The 21,508-nt window shown below is 46.7% G+C and overlaps 1 protein-coding gene across 1 annotated transcript in view; it reads left to right on the top strand.

The window, feature by feature from the left end:
• SPOCK1 (SPARC (osteonectin), cwcv and kazal like domains proteoglycan 1) overlaps positions 1-21,508 on the top strand; it is a 509,861-nt gene that overhangs the window by 351,103 nt on the left and 137,250 nt on the right. The window contains exon 3 of the mRNA XM_049649233.1: positions 2,335-2,449. Within this exon, the coding sequence (XP_049505190.1) occupies positions 2,335-2,449 (115 nt within the window). The remainder of the gene's footprint in view (positions 1-2,334; positions 2,450-21,508) is intronic.

The raw sequence follows: 21,508 nt of genomic DNA, 5'->3' as shown, positions 1-21,508 counted from the left end.
GCAGCTGAGGTATGAGTAAGCCGTATTCACACTCGAAAACACCGGGTCTGGAGTCTGCTCTTGCAAACTATGCTCGGCTGACTTACTTCCTTCAAGATTGTACTGCCTGTCGACGGACATTGGTGTTTGTGCAGTTGCCTGCAAAAACAAAAAGAACCTCAAATTTGGCCACGAAGCTGGTCATGGAGTACTTCAGATTTGGATACCCACCCTCCTAGGGCAGCCTGTTAGTTTCAATCTCTGTGATACACTCCCATGAAAATCCCAAGGGCTCTGTAGCACTTAGCACCAATCAGGGAAGCACCTAGGCTGGCACCTTGGCTGGGGCTGCCTGTGGTCCGGTCCCCAAGTTCCTTGAGATCCCCGATGTCTCCCCTCATCCTGTGGTGGCTGGGCGTGTGAGAATGAGCAGTGGAGGATTGCCACGGTCCGTCATTAGCAGTCATCTGGTAATTGTTCTTCAGGTTGGCTGCATTTTGCATGAGCCTGGGAAGGCAAGTCACAGTTGGCTGGACAGCCACCCTGGGGTTGGGAGTGGGAGACACTGCACGAGAAAAGAGCCAGTGGTCTGAGGCCATCCCCAGGACTGGGAGCCTTCCACCTGGGACCAGAAACTCCTGTTGTGAGTTTCTGGAAGGCCTAGGCTTGAAGGACTCTGGAAGCGGACACAAGCCTTGCTGCCATTGCTTCCCAGATGCAGCCCTCAGCTGAAGAGTTCAAAGTGAATGCCCTGTCGCTGGGGCTTGAATCAGCCTCTTTTATTCTTCCTGCACCTCGTTTCCCTCTGCTAAGCTTCAGGCAGCCGGGCGATCCCTTGGGGCGTAGGCTCTGTCAGATGACTCCCCTGGGACCAGGACCTGGGTCTTGTTGCTGGCCTGACTGGCCTAAAAATGCACCCTGCCTTGTGCTTATAGCGGCTGGTGCTGCTGCAGTGGACGGAGCTGCCCTGAACTGTTCAAGCAGCAGAAACGCCTCCGGATGTTGTGTGTTCAGGTCCCTTGAGAAACTCCCAGCTGCTGTCTGAGGAAAATGGTGTGGAGGTTCTGGGCCTGGGCGGGCTGAGAGGAACCGTGACTTCTCTAAGTGCAGGGGTCTCGTGGTGGCCGGGGGACCCGGCAGCTGTGGGCACAATGGCGTTTCTCATGGCAGTTTTGCTGTCCCTGCTCAGGATGCCAGTTTGTTTAAGCAAATGTTTGCGTGGGGAGGACACGGGGAGGCCTCGCCTCCACGGGCTGAGGAGAAAGTTATGAAGGATTTACTGCCTAATAGGCCTAGGCCTGGAGCTGGGAGACAGCACAATTGCTTTTGCTTTGCGGAGAATTCCCTGCGGCCTCTTCGCCGCCGTAATGAGCGTGCGCACCTCGGTGTGTGGGGCGCTGATTAGCCCGGGGCCCGCTGCTCAGCCTGTTCTGGAAAACCGTGCAGTTTTGGAACCACTGTTTTGGGAGACCCTTTCTGGAGTGCCTTGGTCGACTCCACATCCCTTCTCCACACACCGCCCCCCGCCCCTCGCCCCTCGCCCCTCGCCATCATTACCACCCACAAGCCACACTTACTGATTGGATCAAGTGCCCTGTGATGGTCCACCCATGGCAGTCTAGACTGCCTTTTGTAACTTCGCTTTCCCAAACTCTGCCCATCCTTCTGGATCCAGTTCACATATTAATGCTTCATTAATCCTTGCCCCAGAAATTGATCTCTGTTTTTCTCTGGAGCTCCGTTATCATTTTATATGCCCGTCATGGCCCTTATCTCATTCTGCCTCGCACAATAAATATTTATGTGTAAGCTTTTTCCCTTCCTTATTATGTTGGAACTTTGCGTGGCGCAAAATGGTTTTGGGCCTCCTGAAGCTCTTCCCAAAATTTAACATGGGCTTATTGATGCACACAGTCCGTGTCGATTGAACTGGAGCCAAAAAAACTCTGTCCTCAAGGACTTTCTACGTGGTAGGAAATAAGTAAAGGTAGGCATGGATGAAGTCATAAAAAGCAATTGCAGACAGATAACCAAAGAGGGAAAAGGAGCTCTTGGTCCTTGGAGTATGTAAGATTCTAAAGGATTTTAAAAGTAATTCCTGCCCGACATGGAGATGCTGAAACTCCCCAAAGCACAAAGGAATCACTATCCTGATGCTGAAGCAGAACATGTGCAGTAGACACAGAATTCCCCTCGGTTTGGGTATTCATTCCAATCCCCATCAGCCTAAGAAAACCGCCCAGAGTGCAAACACATGGTCTGTTTATTTCCCATTTGTTTATTTGAGTTGAAAGAGAAACTAAATTTCCTTAGAAGTCCTCACCCCCACCCCTCTTCTTGCTCTTTTTGCCTCAGCCCTGGACCCATCGAAAGACCCCTGCCTGAAGGTGAAGTGCAGCCCTCACAAAGTGTGTGTGACCCAGGACTACCAGACTGCCCTGTGTGTCAGCCGCAAACACCTTCTCCCCAGGTAAGGCCGGGGGCCGGGAAGTGCGCTCCGACTGACAGATCTGGGGGTACCCAATCTCAGAGTGGGGGACAGTGGGGGGGGGGAAGGAAAGCAGGCGTTTCTATCGCCATTTTGTAGGGTATTTGGTGCCTCCAGTCATCCTGGGGTATGCATCTCAATTCTCCAACACAGATTTGCAAAAAATTTTAATACCTGCATTTATTTTAAATCAACTTTAACTCTGAGCCCTCATCTGAGCAGATGCACGGAAAATCCCTTCTTTGTCATTGTGGGGGCCATTCCTCATTCAGGAATGACCCCAGAGATCCCAGAAGCTTAGAGCTAAGAAAACAGGTTCTGAATCATTAGTCTCTTGCTTGTCACTGACATTGTCAGTGTTATAATCCTTTGAGGTTCCTCGGAGTCTGAGGGTTGTCTGCTTTCATGCCCAGATATATGGGCCGTGGGCATCTTCGCCAGTCGGGGCGCCCTGGTTTGGGGTTCTTCCTCCTCAGCACCACCACACCACCATTTCTACTGAGAACACGCCTTGCTGTTTTCTCAGGGTATAGTACTTGATCACCTTCTTCCCCAGCACAGAGGGAAGTCTCCTCACTCTTCTTTAAGATCTTTAAAGCTTTGCCTTTTTACCCTCAACCTCTCCCAGCTTTCTCCATCCAGTGGGAGAAAGCTTTTATAGAGGGCAGAAAGAGCCTTTGAATTCAGTCTCCTTGGTGGGCCTTCAGTCCTACAAAAATACTCGGAGCAAGAACCAGCATGTGCCCATGCATGAACGTATGTGCGTGTACACACACACACACACACACACACACACACACACACACGGTGTTCTTTAACAGTGGGGTTGGGTTGGTGGTGATGGGAGAAAGGCATTTGCAGGGCCTGTTCTCCCTTCTTTCTGTACTGCTGTGCAATGGAGAGGTAGGTGTTCAGTCCATGGGCACTGGAGTCACCACACCTGTTTTGGACTTGGCAACGTGCTCTGCCATCCACCTGTGCTGGGCCATGACCTCAAGCAAAGGATGCAGCCTTTCTGGGACTCGATTCCCACTGAAGTGCATCTCCTGTGGCTTCTGCTCATTAGCTCCGTTTCGACCATGGGACCATGCCGGATGGGTCCTTTCCCTTCCTGCAGTTCTTGAAGTCTAAGCAATGCTGGTCCCATTGGCTGCTCCTTTTGCAAAGTGTTTTAATTTCCCTCCATTCCCTAAGTGGTTTCCTCCTAAACTGCCTGGGAAGCTCCATCATGGTCCAGCAAAGAAACTCCCTGGAGCAGAGCCCTCAACATCCCTGCCTCTGCAAACCTGGTCCCTACAGCTACAGATCCAGCCTGGTGGTCACCTAAAAACAGTAACCCTTTGTCTCCATAAGACTGAGATGCAAGATATAATGTGTTTTACTCTTTGCTCCAGACTGGAGTATTCTCCCTGGAAGTAAAGATAGATCTCACTCCCAAACCCTAGCACACACCATGCATGCATTGTGCTCAGCACCACATCCGTGAATTCTTCCTGCCCTTTTGTCAAGCTGGGATTTATTTTTGTCTCCACTCTAGAAATGAGGGGAGTGAGACAGAGCAGCATTAGTAATTGGCTTATACATCTAGGAAGTGGCAGCCATGTTTCAAACCCTGGACCGTCCGGCTCCAAAACTCCTGTTTTCTGTTACTATCGTGTGCCGGCCTCTCCCTTCATCCTGTCCTTGTCTCTCCATTCATTCACTGTCATTTAACAGAACGATACCGAGCACCTACAATGTGCCAGGCTTGTGTTACACACTGAAGCTACATACTTTCCTACCCTCAAGGAAAATTAAGTTCACTGTGGAGTGGGATGTAAAAAAAAAAAAAAAAAAAATTGTTGTTGTCACTAGAAGTTTTCCAGGCAGACATATTCTGAGAAAACTATCCTAGAGTTTCCTGCTGCACATGATTTCTTCCTTCTCTGAAGGTTGTAAGAGGGGGCCTCTTTTGCTGCAAATAGCTAAATACCCTTTTTGAGATAATGCTCTAGATTTTAAGCATCTGGTTGTATGTGTGTGTATATGGATGTGCAACATGGATAGACCATTGCCTGTTTCCTCCTGGAATAGAGCCCCTCTGAAAGTGACGGACAGGAGATGGTCAGCATTAAGCTCAAATCTGTGCAAGATGGAGGCTGCAACCATATTGGTATTCAGGCCTATCCAGGTGTAGGTTGTGTGTGTCTGGGTGTGCCTTGTTTCTTTGTTGGGAACACCACCACTTGTTTGCTTGTGTGGAAAGCATAATCCTCATCTCCCTCGTATTCTGGTGGCCACAGGATTACAATGACTAAGCGCATGGATTTGGGAATGAGACCAACCAGGGTTCCTTTCCCAGGCTGGCTACTACCTTGCTCTGTGACCTTGGCATGTACTTTACCTTTCAGAATTTGTGCTTCATCATCTGTAAAATGGATTTAATGAAAATACTTACCCATTCCTCTTTCCTGCTTATTGGGGTGCATCCTCTCATGATTGTTTTTTTATTAATGTTCATTTATTTATTTTGTGAGATAGAGAGTGCGCATGCATGCAGGAGGGGCAGAGAAGGGGAGAGAGAGAGAATACCAAGCAGGCCCTGCACTGTCAGTGCCCAAGAGCCCAATGCAGGGCTCAAACTCACGGACCAAACCTTGATATCATGACCTGAGCAGAAATCAGTACTCGGACTCTTAACCCTTTGACTGACTGAGCCACCCAGGCGCCGCCCACTAGTGATTCTTAAAGAGACCTTATGGGTAGCAATTGTTGCTAATCCTTGCAGGGGCTCTTTTGTGCGTGTCCTTGTGTGAGAGTTCAGTGACGCGCACTTGTCTAAGGCATATAGTCTAGTGTCACATAATGATGGCTGGTCTGCCACTTGCTAAAACAATTATGATGATGGTTATTATGTCATTCGTTTTGGAAGGTCAGCCAGGAAACCCCACAGTTGCATGTTTCGAAGAAGAAGGTAGCCCCCTCCAGATGCCTGGCTTCTTCCTCTGGTGACTCTGCCTGCTTGTCCTTCCTTCTCGGGGAAGCCGTGAGGTTTAGCATGAGCATTACAGTGTCATTTCTGCCGCCCTCTTTGTGATTCACAGCAGGTAAGGGCTAAGAAGATGGCTGCATTCCTGATGATAGGGACCTTTTGTTCACTGGAAAAACAGCCCAAAGAGGAGGCTGTGATTGAGGCAGCGCGCCCACTCCCTTATCCGGATTTGGGAGGTGGTCTGAGCCAGGAAGGCTCTGCAGTGGTGTTCACTGCCGTTGTGGGTCCAACCTCCCCACCTCCCTCCCACAGACTGAATACCTCGGCCCGCCGTATCAGTCGAGCACGTACCTCTTCTTGGGGTCTTGGACACCTTCCCAGATGAAACATCTGTCCTGCCACATTATACTTCAGGGGTCCCCTCTGACCAAGGAGACAGTGTTGACGACTCTATTTATTCATCAATCAGGGAAGTAATCTTTCTCTCTGAGAAACATCTGTAGACAATCCCATCAGCCAGTCTGGCCTCTGCAGCAGCTCAAGAGGCAAATCCCACCTGCCAGATCGTCAGCACTACACACACATGGAGAGGCGGCTGGGCCAGCCTCAGGCTGATTACGAGGCTGCACACTTAGGCTGTCTTGTCACATGGATTGAGACAGAGGACAGTGAGCGCATCAGTGAGAGAATTTCATTAGCTTTCCTTGCCCATTGAGATGGAGTGAGTGGAGAAGCTGTTTGACGTACGCACGTTTGTGACCACTGAACATCTGGGCAGACGGGCGAGAATTCTGGTGGGGTGCCACGTGGGGTCTCCCTTTGCTGGAATTCTCCTTTATTAGGGTAGTATTTACATTTGGGTTTGCATCTGGTTTCATCTAGAGGCTTCAGGTAATCTCACATTCTCTTTGGAGAATTCTGCTTGGAAGTTCTTCATCTTTTCTTGTGTCGAGCCACCGTGAGTGGGCTCGGGAGCGGGTGAATTCTCGGTAGTGTTGTTCACCTTTCAGGTTTTCTGAAGGGGCCATTTAAGTGCCACAGAGCACTGTGAAGCCTTCCTGGGATCGGGAAGCCATCTCTTAAATGATTTTTTTAAATATCTGCATTAATTTTTAATATGATGATATTCGATGCTTATTACAGGAGACACTAACAATACAGAAGAGTAAAAAGAAACAAGAAATAGGCAATGTTCACATCAGTTAAAAACAGTAATTAAACATCCCAGCACATTTCCATCCATTCTTTTTTCTAGTCCTAGGTTTTATCTGTTGGTTCATTTTTGTTAAAACTTGGTCATCACGTCATGCTTACCCTATATAGAAAAATTTGTATTAGGCTTTCTTCAGTTGATTTTTATAAGTGAGTATTTTATGATATGACAAATCTTTGTAGATACAATTTTTAAAAAACTTTGATGTTTATTTTTGAGAGACAGAGACAGAGCATGAATGGGGGAGGGTCAGAGAGAGACGCACACACAGAATCCGAAGCAGGCTCCAGGCTCTGAGCCGTCAGAACAGAGCCTGATGCAGGGCTTGAACCCACGAACTGTGAGATCGTGATCTGAGCCGAAGTTGGATGCTCAACCAACTGAGCCACCCAGGTGCCCCTGTAGTTACAAATTTTAAAGATTGTATAACATAGTATATAAAATATGAACTTGGGAAGTGCCTTGGTGGCTCCATTGGTTGAGCGTCTGACTCTTGGTTTCATCTCGGATCGTGATCCTAGGGTTGTGGGATCGAGCACTACATCAGGGTCTGCACTGAGCATGGAGCCTGTTTGGGATTTTCTGTCTCAGTAAGAGCTAAGAATATCAAACTTTTAGAAGAAAACAGGAGTAGTAACCTTGGGTCTGACAAAGATTTCTTTGGACACGAAAAAGCATGAACTATAAAAGCAAGAAAATAATAGTAAAATCAGCCAATTGGATTTCATCAAAATTTAAAACTTGATCTTCAAAAGACACTGTTACAATAACAAAAGGAATAAAAGGACAAGCCACACCAAGAGAAAATATTTACAAAACACAGGTTTGACAAAAGGTTTGTATCTGGATTATGCACTGAAAGCATATGTCCGTTCTAAGACTCAACCATGAATATTCGTAGCAGCTTTACTAGTAATAGCCAAGAGCTGGAAGCAACCCAAATGTCTATCAACAGGTGAATGGATAAACAAATTGTGGTACATCTATACAATGGATTACTACTAAGCAATAAAAAGACGGGGGGCCTGGGTGGCTCAGTCAATTAAGCGTCTGACCGGCTCAGGTCATGATCTTACAGTTCTTGAGTTCAAGCTCCCCATTGGGCTCTGTGCTGACGGCTCAGAGCGTGGAGCCTGCTGTGGATTCTGTGTCTCCCTCTCTCCCCCTCCCCCACTCGATATCTGTCTCTCAAAAATAAATAAACATGAAAAAAAGTTAAAGAAATAGGCTATTGATGCATCCATCAGTATGGATAAATTTCATCATAACTATGCTAAGTGGAAGAACACAGACCAAAAAAAGGAGTATATCCTGTATGATTTCTATTTACCTATACTTCTTGAGTATGCAAGCTAATCTTTGGTGACAGAAAGCCGATCACTGGTTGTCCGGGGGAGCAGGTCAGTGGGTGTCTGAGCCATCATTAAGACTAGATAATGCAGAATGGATCCTTAGGGAAATAGTCACACTCTGTTCTTCGATACCAAAGATCCTACTGGCAAAAGGACTCATTAGGGGAAAAAGAGTTTTTATGCAACAGTGTGTTATTCTTCCTGACTCAGGTTTTAGAAATACTGTCTTAGGCTTTCTTAAAGAAAACACCCTCGTGGGAAACGGGGGGATGGACAGAAAGTCATACAAGCCACAGAGGGCTCTGCTCTCAGGGATTCACTGCCAGTCAAGATGGCTAGTTCTGATTTATTGCTCTGGGTGGGCGGGAGCTAGGGGTGGGATTCTCCCTACAGAGCGGTGAACATTGATTTTACCTCTCTGTTGCCATTGATTTTCATTTGGAGAATGGAAAATTGAAGCATTTGTTTTAAGCCTTGCAGACAAGCCACATTCTCGAATTCTGCAAGCGTATTGTGAACAGGAGGAAAGGGTGTCAGGATGGGGCTTAGCATATCTGAGCATACCCTTGGAAGCCTTCTGGGAGCAGTGGGAACTAATCTGTTTTTAAACAAGGAGCCGATGGCCAGTCTTCCCAGTGGGCTAGGCCTCTCTAACGTAATGGCCCTTTATCTCCGCTTCCTAATTATCTGGAATAACAACGAATTCTCGGCACCAGCGAAGAATTTTGATTGAGTCAAGACTCATGGTGCTGTAGACCAATCTGAGAGCTTTCTGTCTTTTATGTGAACTTGGAAAAAGAGAATCAAAGTGTTTGAGGTCAGAGAGAAGTACATGACAGAATGTGCCTCAAATACCAAACTCTCAGAGGACATTTGAAAGGATGATGGTTATTTCATCTCAGTTTTGTTTTACAACAAAGCACTGCCTCCTGCTACAGGGGCTTTGAGCGGGTTGATTATACATACGCATATCTCTCTTGGTTTGGAAGACACATGGCCATGTAGAAAGTGGGTGATTCCTAGGTGTCTGAGTGGCGTTCTGGTACTTTCACAACTCAAGGCATGGCCAGTTTCCAGAATGTGATCATGTTCATATTCCTTATTACGATTTTTATCTTTATATAGCTCACGCTTTTTTCCTAGGGGGCCTTGTGTTCTCTTTTAACCTTGAGGGATCTTCATTTTCCCTGCTCTGGGCCTGAGTAAAGTCCTGATGAGGGATTGGTGCTGTTTCTAGGCAATTGGTGGAATTTACGCAGCTGAGGTTTGGGTTTGGGCCCACTTCTGAATCAGCCACCTTTAATAAACAGGAACCATCACCGTGATCTCTTTACCCCTGGTCACTGAGGAAAACAAAGGGGGAGAGAGGTTGGTTCCAGAAATGCCACTTCTTTTTTTTTTTCCAATATATGAAATTTATTGTCAAATTGGTTTCCATACAACACCCAGTGCTCATCCCAAAAGGTGCCTTCCTCAATACCCATCACCCACCCACTCCTCCCTCCCACCCCCCATCAACCCTCAGTTTGTTCTCAGTTTTTAACAGTCTCTTATGCTTTGGCTCTCTCCCACTCTTACCTCTTTTTTTTTTTTCCTTCCCCTCCCCCACGAGTTTCTGTTAAGTTTCTCAGGATCCACGTAAGAGTGAAACCATATGGTATCTGTCTTTCTCTGTATGGCTTATTTCACTTAGCATCACACTCTCCAGTTCCATCCACGTTGCTACAAAGGGCCATATTTCGTTCTTTCTCATTGCCATGTAGTACTCCATTGTGTATATAAACCACAATTTCTTTATCCATTCATCAGTTGATGGACATTTAGGCTCTTTCCATAATTTGGCTATTGTTGAGAGGGCTGCTGTAAACATTGGGGTACAAGTGCCCCTATGCATCAGTACTCCTGTATCCCTTGGGTAAATTCCTAGCAGTGCTATTGCTGGGTCATAGGGTAGGTCTATTTTTAATTTTCTGAGGAACCTCCACACTGCTTTCCAGAGCGGCTGCACCAATTTGCATTCCCACCAACAGTGCAAGAGGGTTCCCGTTTCTCCACATCCTCTCCAGCATCTATAGTCTCCTGATTTGTTCATTTTGGCCACTCTGACTGCAGAAATGCCACTTCTTAACCACCCACCATGTTAGACACACTTTGCAGAAGGAGTTTTGCTGACTTCTCACAGTTACCTTCTCTGTTCCTTTGTTTTCCTCTCTGAAATTGAGAGTATTGATTACACGAGCTTGACGACAAGAGCAGCAGAGAGTAAAAAGCAATTCATAATGGAGATGGGAGTAATTGTGTAGAATTTTTAGTCCTTGGAACAAAGGGGACTCAGCGAGAGGTAGATCTTACTTTGGGGGGGGGCAGATTCACTAGGCGAGTTTTATAAATACATTAAAATCGTGATTGTCAATAAAATTTACCAGACTCAAATTTTGCCCTGCCTTGTTCCCCACCCCACCCCTGCCTTTTTTTTTTTTTTTTTTAAACTCTGCTGCCAATGCCAACACAGGTTGTACCTAAAGATGGTGGGCGGGTAAGGGCAGTGACCGGGTGATCTCTCCCAGCGAGTCTGATGGCATCCTGGCTGGCTGGACACTTGTTTCTAGGTGTGACTCTTAAGGACCAGAGCCTCTGCCCTGCCAGGGCCCTCTCTGGCACCTGCCACCGGCTTGTCACCTTTCCCTCCCAGGTTGTGCTACTTGAGAAGCCCCCTTTCCAGAGAGGGTAGTTCGTATTTCCAGGTATTTCCTGGAATACCCAATGTGCTGAATCATTGTCTTTTTTTTTTTTTTAAGCCATGTCTATCTGTGGGAGATTGGAAACGTTTTATGGTTAAATTCTTAAATTCCCAGAATGTGCATCACGTACAAAGTTGCTGGAAAGGTAGAAAGCCAAGAGTCTGTGGTGCTGGGAATGTCTGTTCACAGGGTCAGGGACTAATGATAAAACCTCCCTCTCCATTCCTCTCTCTTTCTCTTGTTAGAAAGCCTAAGTGCGTTACCCTGCTGTGTGGTTCTCCCTCGGATGATGGGCTCAGTTGCTCTGTTTATTGGTGTCTCCGTCTGTTAAGAAATGTACAGAGAGGCATATTTCATGCCTCAGATTTAAGTGGATTAGAAAGAGGAGATTGAGGTGGGTGTGCTGGTTTTGAAGAGGTAATCACTAGGTGTGATTTCCAACAGGGCTCAGGGCGTGCCAAGCAGGTGTGAAGCATTACATTAGCAGGTCCCTAAACACTAGGAAACAGACAAGCTCAAGCCCCCCCTGCAACTCGCTGAAGGTGTTACGTTACCCACACGTTCTGGGGGCCCTTTATAGTATCCAGAGAGAGGAGTATCCAGGTATCTGAGGCAGGGGAGCAAGGCCTATGTGACCTCTCACAAAACACATCATCTTTTATGAAAGGGGTCAGATTGAATTTCCCACTTACACAAACTTCTGCTTTAATTTTCTGAAATATCTTTCCTTTGCCTTTGTTATTAAATCTGCTGTGGCCCTGCTTGCTGTTCTGCCTAAACTCATCAAGATCCCAATTCACAGGTTTTCCAGTTTAGACATTTTATATCAGATTAATTCAACCAATGAACCATGAAAGACATTCTTTATGGATATCAGGCACCACAGTAGGGCCCATCTGGGGCACTGACCATGCAGGTTCTGGAGCCAGAAAATGGACTCAGGATGATTTAGATGGGCATCCAAGGCTATCTTTAGAAGTACTTTTGTTTTAAATAGAATGTTCTCAGGCTAATGTCCTGTCTTTAATGTTCCTCATGGAGAGGGTGGGCAGAGGGCAGGGCCCTCCAAGCGCAGAGGGACAGGAGAGATGAAAGTTAATTAGTTTAGGGACCTTGGTACCTTTCCAAGGTACTCTCTTAAATGATGTTTTTAACGGGCACACACTGAAATGCATGCGGCTGTATTACTGAGTTGGGAAAGGGCCTTCTTCCAGCCAGCCTTGCTCATGATCTTGCCACAGCTGGAGGTGCTGGTGTATCCTGCTTTCCACTGAACCGCAAGTCCTGCTTTTCATTACCTGATGGGAGGGAGAAGGTCCTGGCTCAGACCTTCCATGGCTATGAGTATCTCCCAAGTGGAAGGCAAGATGACAGGGCTCTGGTCCAGCCTGGAATTAAGAGTCTTCCTCTCGGCAGATGCCAGGGGAGGCCATCTGTGAGTATAGTGATGGTGATAAAGGGCTTTAGGACTTGTCATAATTTTGGCAGGATTAGCCCTCACAAGACAGCTCACATAAACCAGTCATGGTGGGCTAAAGGTCATTAACTCAGAATCCACTAAGTTGGTATCTGTGATAATTTCTGGATTCAACAAATATTTATGGTGCCTTCTGTATGCCAGATGCTGCTATGTGTTTGGAATAATGTGATGAATGGACATAATCTAGCCTTGTGGAGAGTAAAGTCTATAGGAAAAGGTAGCTAAAAAGAAATTAAGTATCTGATAAATTGTCCTAAGCACCAAGTGGGATAAGAGCTGAGTGTTATAACAGAATCCCTTTAGTTGGTTGTGCCATCTTGGGTGGGTGAAAGGTGATAGGTTCCAGGTGGTCACAGGGTAGGGAGAAGTGTCCTCAGAGGAGGGAACAGCCTTTGCAGAGACCCTGAATCAGGGAAGGGAATGGGACTTGGTATCCTAAAGAAAGGAAGAGGACAGAGGCCTGTGCTGTAGGTAGGCAGTGACCAAGGGGAGCATGGCTGCCTGAGACTAGAAGGGGTAGTGGGACCAGAGCCTGCGGAGCCTTGAAAGCCACGGGACAGATTTGGCTCTCAGACCATGTGACAAGGGACATCTTGTGTGGCTTTAAGTTGGAGAGTGACAGAATTGTGTGCCTTAGGATGGACTGAGTTTCCTTGAATTCTCATTTTTTAAAGCCACATTGTATACTCTGTGAAAAAAGCTGGGGGCCCTGCCTGTCTACGTGTGTTCACATGAAGACTCTGAAGATCTCATCGAAGCTTGTGGCCTATGAGAGGACATTAGCGGCAAAGATGTATATAATCTAAGCCAGAAAAGAAAAAAATGCGACGGAGTAAAGTTGAAGCTCCAAGAAGGGGGCGACCGTTTCCAGCTGCAGTGGGGCTGGACATGGGTGGGAGATGGAGAAGGGGCAGGATTCACTAGCAGAATTTACTAGTATTCCTAGTGGTTTAAGAGCCTGTGAGGTCACTGTGGCTCACGCACACTGTGAGTTTCTCAGTGTCGCACAGCCGTTATGTGGCAGAGGTGGGGGGCCAGGGCAAGGCTGCCCCGAAGCCCATCTTTCTGCCCTCTGCCCTCGAGACACTTGTCTGCACTAAATCTCCATTTCCATAGCAAATGCTGACTTTCAAACTAGCCCAGGGCACAGTGATAAGGAAAGTGGTAAGCATAGTGCTGGCTCATAGTCGGGGCTCAATAAAAGTCCATCTCCTTTCTGAGTCTCCACTTCCTCACTGAATCTAGATAGAGGATCAGTCCTCCAAGCCTCACAGAGTTGCTCAGGCCTACATGAGCTCACGCATGCAAAGGCCCTGCTATTTTTAGTGTTCTGGATGGAGTCAGTTGTCATGATTAGTAGGTTCCCTACTGGCGGGGTGCCTACTTGTTCCTTGTGATGCTTACCTCTGTTACTTGCACTGCCCGCACTCCCTCTGGAGCATGAGCTCAGGTCTTGGCACATGTTCATGACCTATTAAAGGGATAAATGCATCAGTTAAGTTGAGAAGGAAGCTGGGGATGCAGGGCCAGGCTGGTGTCTTTAATGAGGAGCTCGGATTGGTCAGTGAGTCACAAAGCAATGCTCCAAGTCAGGCGAGGGTTGTCTATGTTGTACCACATTCTTGAACACCTGGGAAATGCTCAGAATGTCCCTGTGAACCCCCCCACAGGGAAACAGGAGGCAATGTGTCAGTCTGGTGTGAAAGTGGCCCTGTTCTTGGGAAGGAACAATGTAGTCCAGACTCTGCACTCTGTCCTGACCTGGTGGCCTGCTCCTGTGGTGCCATGTCTCTTTGCCCGTCCTGTCTCTGTGCTAAGACATTGGACACAGCTGAAGGTCAGCGGCTTGGCCTTGGAGGTATTAAGATGTCATGTGTCTCATTGAGCTCCTGAGCCTCTCAGAGCTGGAGGTTTGTTCTTGAGAGTGCTTCAGAACGGCCTTTGATTCTGCCTTAGGGAAGGAAGGAGCACATACTGGGCATCCACTCTGGCAGCTGTCGGGAACAAGCCCTGCCTAGATTGTCACTCTTCCCCTGCAGCTCCCCTGAGACTGGCTTAAATTCATCCTTCTGGTTCGTCCAGGAGGCTTGCAGGCTCCAGAATCTCTTCTCTATGAGGTCTGACCCCTCCACTCCTTGGGCCATGGGACTGGCCCTTCCGCCTTCAGAACAAGACTGAGCAGGGCTGTGTGTGGCCCATGTTGCTTGCTCAGCAAGAAGGAAGCCCAGGAAGGCAGCAGGCAGCCTTTTTTGGGGTCCTTCTCGGACCTGGGGAGAAGCCTGGTGCAGAGGGGCTGGGCAGTGAGCTACTCACCTGCTGGGAGGAGCTCCTGCTCTCCAGTGTGAGCCCACAGTGACCTGCCCACCGACAGGAACATATCGGGGTGATGTTTTATTTCCTCCTGATCTATCCATTCTTCAGCTTTACCAGTTTCTCCTTGTGCCACGTTTTCACCTGGTATTCTGAGGCAGCGTTGGTTTGTTGCTCTTCATGACTCGGTCGATTACTTGTGCACCTTTGGTGGTGTGGCCAAACACTTGGCTTCAGAGCAGTACGTGGTAGAAACCTGCAGGGTGGAAGGTTGGGGTAAGGGGATAATGGTCCCAGCAAGGTGCTGTCGATGGCAGTGTAAGTCGGTGCCACATTTCTGGTGGGGATTTTGGCCTCATTGACCCCATGATTCCATTTTGGAAAAATCTGTCTCATGAATATAAAGAGATGCACATTAAAATTTATATCCGAGAGTATTCAGTGCTCTCAATGACAATATTGCAGAAATGGAGCAACCTCCTCACTGTCCAGCCATAGAGGAGTGCTTACACAAATCATCATGTGCCTTCTGTAGAACCCCCTGCCTCTAGGTGACCTCTGACCATTAAGAGCCTCCTTCCCCAGCCTTCTCAGACAGACGATGTGTCTCTGTACTGCTCTCACTCACTGTATGAGGCATCTTGCTTACAGTGAGTTGAAAGTTTTTTTCTGTTGGTAACTTCTGCACGTTGGTCCAGGTTCTGCTGTGGAATAGCATTGGGACGTGCTGATTCACTCTTCCCCGTGCCAACCCATTCTGGAGCATCGTGTCTGTGCATGGAAACAGCTGGGAACCTGACTGAGGAGAGCTCAGTGACTGGTGATAAAAAGCTGCAGGACACATCCAAGGGATTTAGAAGAAGGGGTAGCATGTCTGAAATACCCTCAGAGGGAGGTGGTATTTGAGTGGGCGCTTGCAGAAGGGTGGGACAGTTGTGGCAGGGGAAGATCGACGTTAGAAAACACCCAAGCCTGTGGAGTTAGCCTTAGTTCCTGGCCACCTGTCCAGAACGTTCCCCTCCAGTGAAGGCCACAGAACCTTGTCAAGGCTCCAGCTTCTGTCCTGTGACACTGGGAAGAGAGCTTTCAGGTTGGGGGCTCGCCACGATGCTTGGTGTGGCTGTTTCTGCCTCCTGCAGCGCTTTTGGAGAACGGCCGCTCTTGATGGTGTGAGGGTGATGGTGTCCATCTCCTTGAACACCATGAGCCTGTCAGCTTCCTGTCTGTCTCTGGGCCTGTCTTGGAAAGAGCAGTGTCCCGGATGCAGTGCGGTCTACCCACACTGGCTTCATTTTGCTAGCTTGTTCTTCCTAAGGTGGATCCTACACAGCCATCCCAGAACAGGGTGCTTTTCTGGTGACTCTAAAACAAATGTGGATATTCTCTCTCTCTTGCACATGCCCATAATAATTAATTGTCTCCCAGGAATGCAAGCACATGTTTTCACAGCTTATAGCCGCGGAGCCGATGGTGAAAGTGCACACGCTTCCCCTCACCCTTGTGTGCACACCTGAGCTCACACTTAGCTGGAAGCTGTGTTAGCACAACCCTCAGTTGTTCCGGCCCCTCCTGCAAAGGCTCAGGATTATAAATGCTCAAGCAGGGAGGCCAAATGAAATTCTCAGCTTCAGTCTTGCTTGATTATCATTTGATTTTTTCCAATTAGCATGTCCATTGCTAAAGATTTCCACTAAGATCTCAGGGCTGGAAAGGGACCTCTCTTTATTGGGCCAGCAAACAAAGGAGAGCAGTAAAACAAGAAATCAAACAGGGCTGCCAAAGGTCACTGGGTAATAGTCACAGTTTCTTTTCTGCCCCCTTTTAGGAAGAAATAGATTTTTTTAAGTGAGTACACTGCTATCCATTATCCCACTGGAATAAAGAAAGCTCAAGCGTTCACTTACATTTCCCTAATAGCTTGCTATTACACTGCTGGCTTGGCATTTTCCTTCACAAAGAAGTCTTACTTGGGCCCTGTATGTGTCTCTGTGTGCGTATGTGTGCTCACATACGCAGATTTTTGTTACTTGTAGGTCCCCATGGCCACATTCGTTTACCAGGCTGAACTCTGAATTAAACCCCCACTGTCTCTGCCTCCCAGAGCCCCTTGGGTCCGCTGGCCATGCTCTGTCACTCTCTTAATGGGAGATGACTCCAACCTGTTAGTGGAATTTACATAATCACATCAGCCTGCTAATCTTCCTCATCTGGTCAGGAAACACCCAGAACATAGTCTAGGCTAGAAGTAGGATCCCTGGACATAATATATATTTGGTTTCAAGTGTAAGGAAACCTTGATTTCAAGTAATGTCGAAAAAATGGGAGAAAGACGACATCTGTGTTTGTTGTCTTGCAAGTTCCTTTTCTTCGTGCCCTTTTGGCCATGCACATGGCTCTGGCACTCGTAAAGGTAGGATGGCTTGTGGGGGGGGGGGGGGGGGGGGGGGTGGTTCCTGAAATGGACAGCAGATTTCTTGCTGTGTGGAGATTTTCTTGGAGAAGTTAGCAGTCCGTGAGAATCTGTAGTGTCTCATGTGAATAAGAATAAAAGAGTTAATTTAAGGAAACACCTACCTCAAATCAGTGCAGACATTCAGAGTAATTATGATCTTTACGCTTTAGTAATAATGGTTACATGTGATATGTGTTCATTAGAAGTCTATCAATTACAATGCTAGCATTATCTTTGAATTCTTTGTCCGATTTCTGGCACACAGTAGGTGATTAATAAGTGCTGAAAAAGTAAAGACTATGTCTATAATCCTAGCTGCGTTTAGAATGTTTATACTTAATTTTTTGATAGCTTTCCTTGAACAAACCATCAAAATAATTTGGAAATTTAGTTCAGTTACAGTGATCTGACCCCTGAGTCTTCAATGAAACCTTTGAGGCCCGGTCACCTTTATCCAGGTGAACTAACTCCCTTTCTTTCAGCCTTCCTTCTGTGCCTAGCAGATCTTTCTTCCATTCCAACCACCTGGAAACTAGAAACTGCTAGTTTCTTTAAACAAAACTGGAGATATGGGGAACTGGCAGTCAGGTGTGGGTTTGGCAACATGCATTTCTTTAAAAATTCTGAAAATACGTTTCTTTTAAAAAATTTTTTTTAAGTTTATTTTGAGAGAGAGAGAGAGAGAGAGAGAGAGGAGCAGAGAGATAGGAAGAGAGAGGACCTCAAGCAGGCTCTGTGGTGTCAGCACAGAGCCCAATGCGGGGTTCAAACCCACGAACTGAGATCATGCCCTGAGCCGAAATCAAGTGTCAGATGCTTAACCAACTGAACCACCCATGACCCCCTGAAAATGCATTTCTTTTTTAGATTTGGAACAAATTAGACCAACAGCACATGGTTGTGAGAGAGTCAAATAATAGACATAGAGAGTAAAAAAGCGGAAGTTCCCTTTCTCATACCCTCTGGCCTCCCCTGCTGACAGTTTGTTCCCTTTGGTGTGTATCTTATTCATCACTTTGAGTTCAGTTACACCTGCATGCACAGTGTTGTTGGAAACTCTCATCTGGCTGTTGAATCTTCTCATCTCCGAAGAGTAGATTCATCCCCAGCTGCCTCGACCTTTACACAGCTCAGGTGACGGGCAGGTCACAGAGACTCAAATGACATTCACATACACCTGGAAAGATGTTCCTGCTTTTGGAATTCCTTGCATACCAGGCCCATGATTTTTTGGTGGCTGTGATTCTGCTCTAAGACTTTAAAAATACGTAGTTTTCCTCTGGGTTTGAAGGTACTTTGGAAACCTTTTTGATGAGGGGTTGCAAGCATGCCTGTGAACTGGATCAAGTCAGGTGGGGAAAAGGCACACAGAGGTGCTGGCTTTCTGGTGGTTGATGTGTCAGTTTGAATCAGTGGATCAGTGGGATGTCCACCCCTGATGACTGGGACCCACCATGAGCGGTCCTTCCCATCCCCTCAGGTCTGCTTTGCTCCCACAGTCTACCTGACTCATACCCCGCCCCAACACAGCTCCCCGGTGTTCCATGACATCTTTTCTCCCTCTTGGTGATGTTGGCATATTGTGTGGAGAGCTTAAAACAGTGCCTGGAACATTGCGAGAGCTCAAAACATGTTAGCTGTTATTGGTGGTAGTAACAGCATCAGCAGAAGAGTAGGTCCTCATAAATGCATAGCTGCTCTTATTATGTATTTGCCCTTTGAAGTCTCAAGTATCTGTAAACACATCTTTATACCATGCGGGTGCCCAGTAGCACTTAGGACACTCAGAGGCACACCATAGTTACTCCATGCATACTGAGAGCTTTTCCTATTGTTCTCTAATGGGCATCTGTTTATTCGGAAAATTGGCCTCTCTTTGAACAGGATCTTGCATCTGTAATCTTCTTCCTTTGGAAGACGATGGGGATTCAGGAACCCATAGGTACCAGGATAGAGAGTGTCTCACATGAGAGCCTGTCTCTGTCATCAAAGCAGCTTTTGTAAATGACACAGGCCATTATGCTCTTCCTGTGTAATTTTATGACTTTGTATAATGACTCAAATAACCCTAACAACGGAGGAATTATAGCATCATTTTACATGACAGATTATTTCAGTGGTTAACATGTTTTTCATTTCAATTAACATTCATTATTTTGTCTCTGGTTCAAAATAGCCACCACGTCGGCTGTCTGAGTGTCCTCCATCCTTGTTTTGGAAGCAATTAGTTCTGATTTTGCAAACAAATTCAATCTTGTTTTTGAATGGGCAGTTTGATATTAGCAAGAGAATAAAATGCACTTGATGCTGGCTGCCAGCAAACAAACATGGGGCTTCCTGGGACGGGACCCTCCCTGGGCGGGTTCTCAGGCCTCTGAGCTGACAGGTCTGCCTTAGAGCTGATGAGAGAGCACAGACAGGACAGAGGCAAAGGTCGTGGGACTGGGACTGGCTACGTGAGCCTCAGCTTCTCCCTTCTGTAAAATGGGGTTATACAGCATCTACTGTCAGAGGGTTATGGTGTGTGAGGAGTCGGGGGGTGGGGGGTTGTGTTCAAGGCGCTCAGCCTGGCAGGTCGTAGTCACATAAAACTCCTGGAGTCCTGCTCCTGTTCATTACTATCAGGCAGTGCTTTACTTTTTGACTAGCTGTTCATATAGAGTGAAATAATTGTATCTAAAGTTAGGCAAACCCGTTGGAAATCCAAGGTATTAGATACAATGAAGGGGCTTTCTTCTATAACCAAAAGAAGAAAGTCAGCAGTGCTACATATACTCTTGGAAGCCCCCACCCCCAATGTATTTTTTGACACAGATTGTTGAATTTCATCATGTGGGATCGATGTCAGGAAATAGATACCTGTACATCTACTTATTGCTGAAAAGATTATTCCAGAAGAGTCTTTCCAGCCACTGTTTTGCTGTAGGCCCTGGCTGTGGCTCCACTCTGGCCATAGCCAAGTGAAATTGGACCACAACGGATGTCATCACTGCCCTCTTTGGCGTCAACCGAAGTGGGGAAGTGGCAGGAGGTGCGACTTATCTTGATTGCTGAGGGTAGGGATATCTGCACAAGGAGTGGCAGGGTCCAGTGGGAAGCAAGAGCAGGAAATCCTTGGTGTGTGGACTTGAAGGTTAAGGTTGACATTTCTAAGAACTAGGACAGGGACACGTTGGCAAGAGCAGTGACAGTCTGGTCAGTCTTGCTGGTAGCTGCTGCCCTCTTGAAAGGGTGTGAGTTGCTCTTGTAAATAATAGGAATACTAATAAATGTATTTGCATACTATACTTGAGAGAAGTCCTCTGAGTGGTGTTCAAAAAAATAGTTTTGGAGCAAAGTAAGTCTTGAAATTGAGACTATCAACATGAGCTTTGCCATCATTTGAGTACTGCCCGATAATGTTTGCTGATGATTTCCACTGTTTGAATTTTCACTTCAGGCTACATTGCTTGATAAACAGTACTAAACTTAACATTTCCTATTTGTTTAAAAAACATGTGAATAAAAGATTGTGAAGAATGTAGAAAAACTTATGCTTCCAGGAATAGTTGAGGATTCCTGAGAATTCATATTTCTCATTCACTCCTAAGTCCTAAAAATTAATATCTCTTGGGAATTTGGAAGCGCTACATAAGGATCCTTACCCAGCCTGAGAAGTGGTCTGATCTCTGGAATACAGAAGGTCTTTCAGCCCTGAGATGCATAGGAGGGTTGTGGTTTATATACACATCCTCTTCGTGTGGGTGTTAACCCGTGGTTATAACCACCCACTTCGTAGTTGTCTTTAGAAATTTTTGCTTTTCAAGTTGGACTTAGGGTTTCTTTTTTTTTAATATGAAATTTATTGTCAAATTGGTTTCCATACAACACCCAGTGCTCATCCCAAAAGGTGCCCTCCTCACTACCCATCACCCACCCTCCCCTCCCTCCCACCCCCCATCAACCCTCAGTTTGTTCTCAGGTTTTAAGACTCTCTCATGGTTTGGCTCCCTCCCTCTCTAACCATTTTTTTTCCTTCCCCTCCCCCACAGTCTTCTGTTAAGTTTCTCAGGATCCACATATGAATGGAAACATATGGTATCTGTCGTTGTTTGCCTGACTTATTTCACTTAGTATAACACTCTCCAGTCCCATCCACGTTGCTACAAAAGGCCATATTTCATTCTTTCTCATTGCCACGTAGTATTCCATTGTGTATATAAACCACAGTTTCTTTTTTTTTTATTAAAAAAAATTTTTTTTAATGTTTATTTATTTGAGAGACACAGAGTGTGAGCGGGGAAGGGACAGAGAGAGAGAGAAAGACACAGAATCTGAAGAGGCTCCAGGCTCTGGGCTGTCAGCACAGAGCCCAACGCGGGGCTCAAACTCACAAGCTGTGAGATCATGACCTGAGCTGAAGTCGGACGCTTAACCAACTGAGCCACCCAGGCGCCCCCACAATTTCTTTATCCATTCATCAGTTGACAGACTTTTAGGCTCTTTCCATAATTTGGCTATTGTTGAAAGTGCTGCCAACAAC

The sequence above is a fragment of the Panthera uncia genome (assembly GCF_023721935.1).
Source record: "Panthera uncia isolate 11264 chromosome A1 unlocalized genomic scaffold, Puncia_PCG_1.0 HiC_scaffold_17, whole genome shotgun sequence".
NCBI classification, from domain to species: Eukaryota; Metazoa; Chordata; class Mammalia; order Carnivora; family Felidae; genus Panthera; species Panthera uncia.
This window is presented reverse-complemented; position numbering and strand designations above follow the sequence as displayed.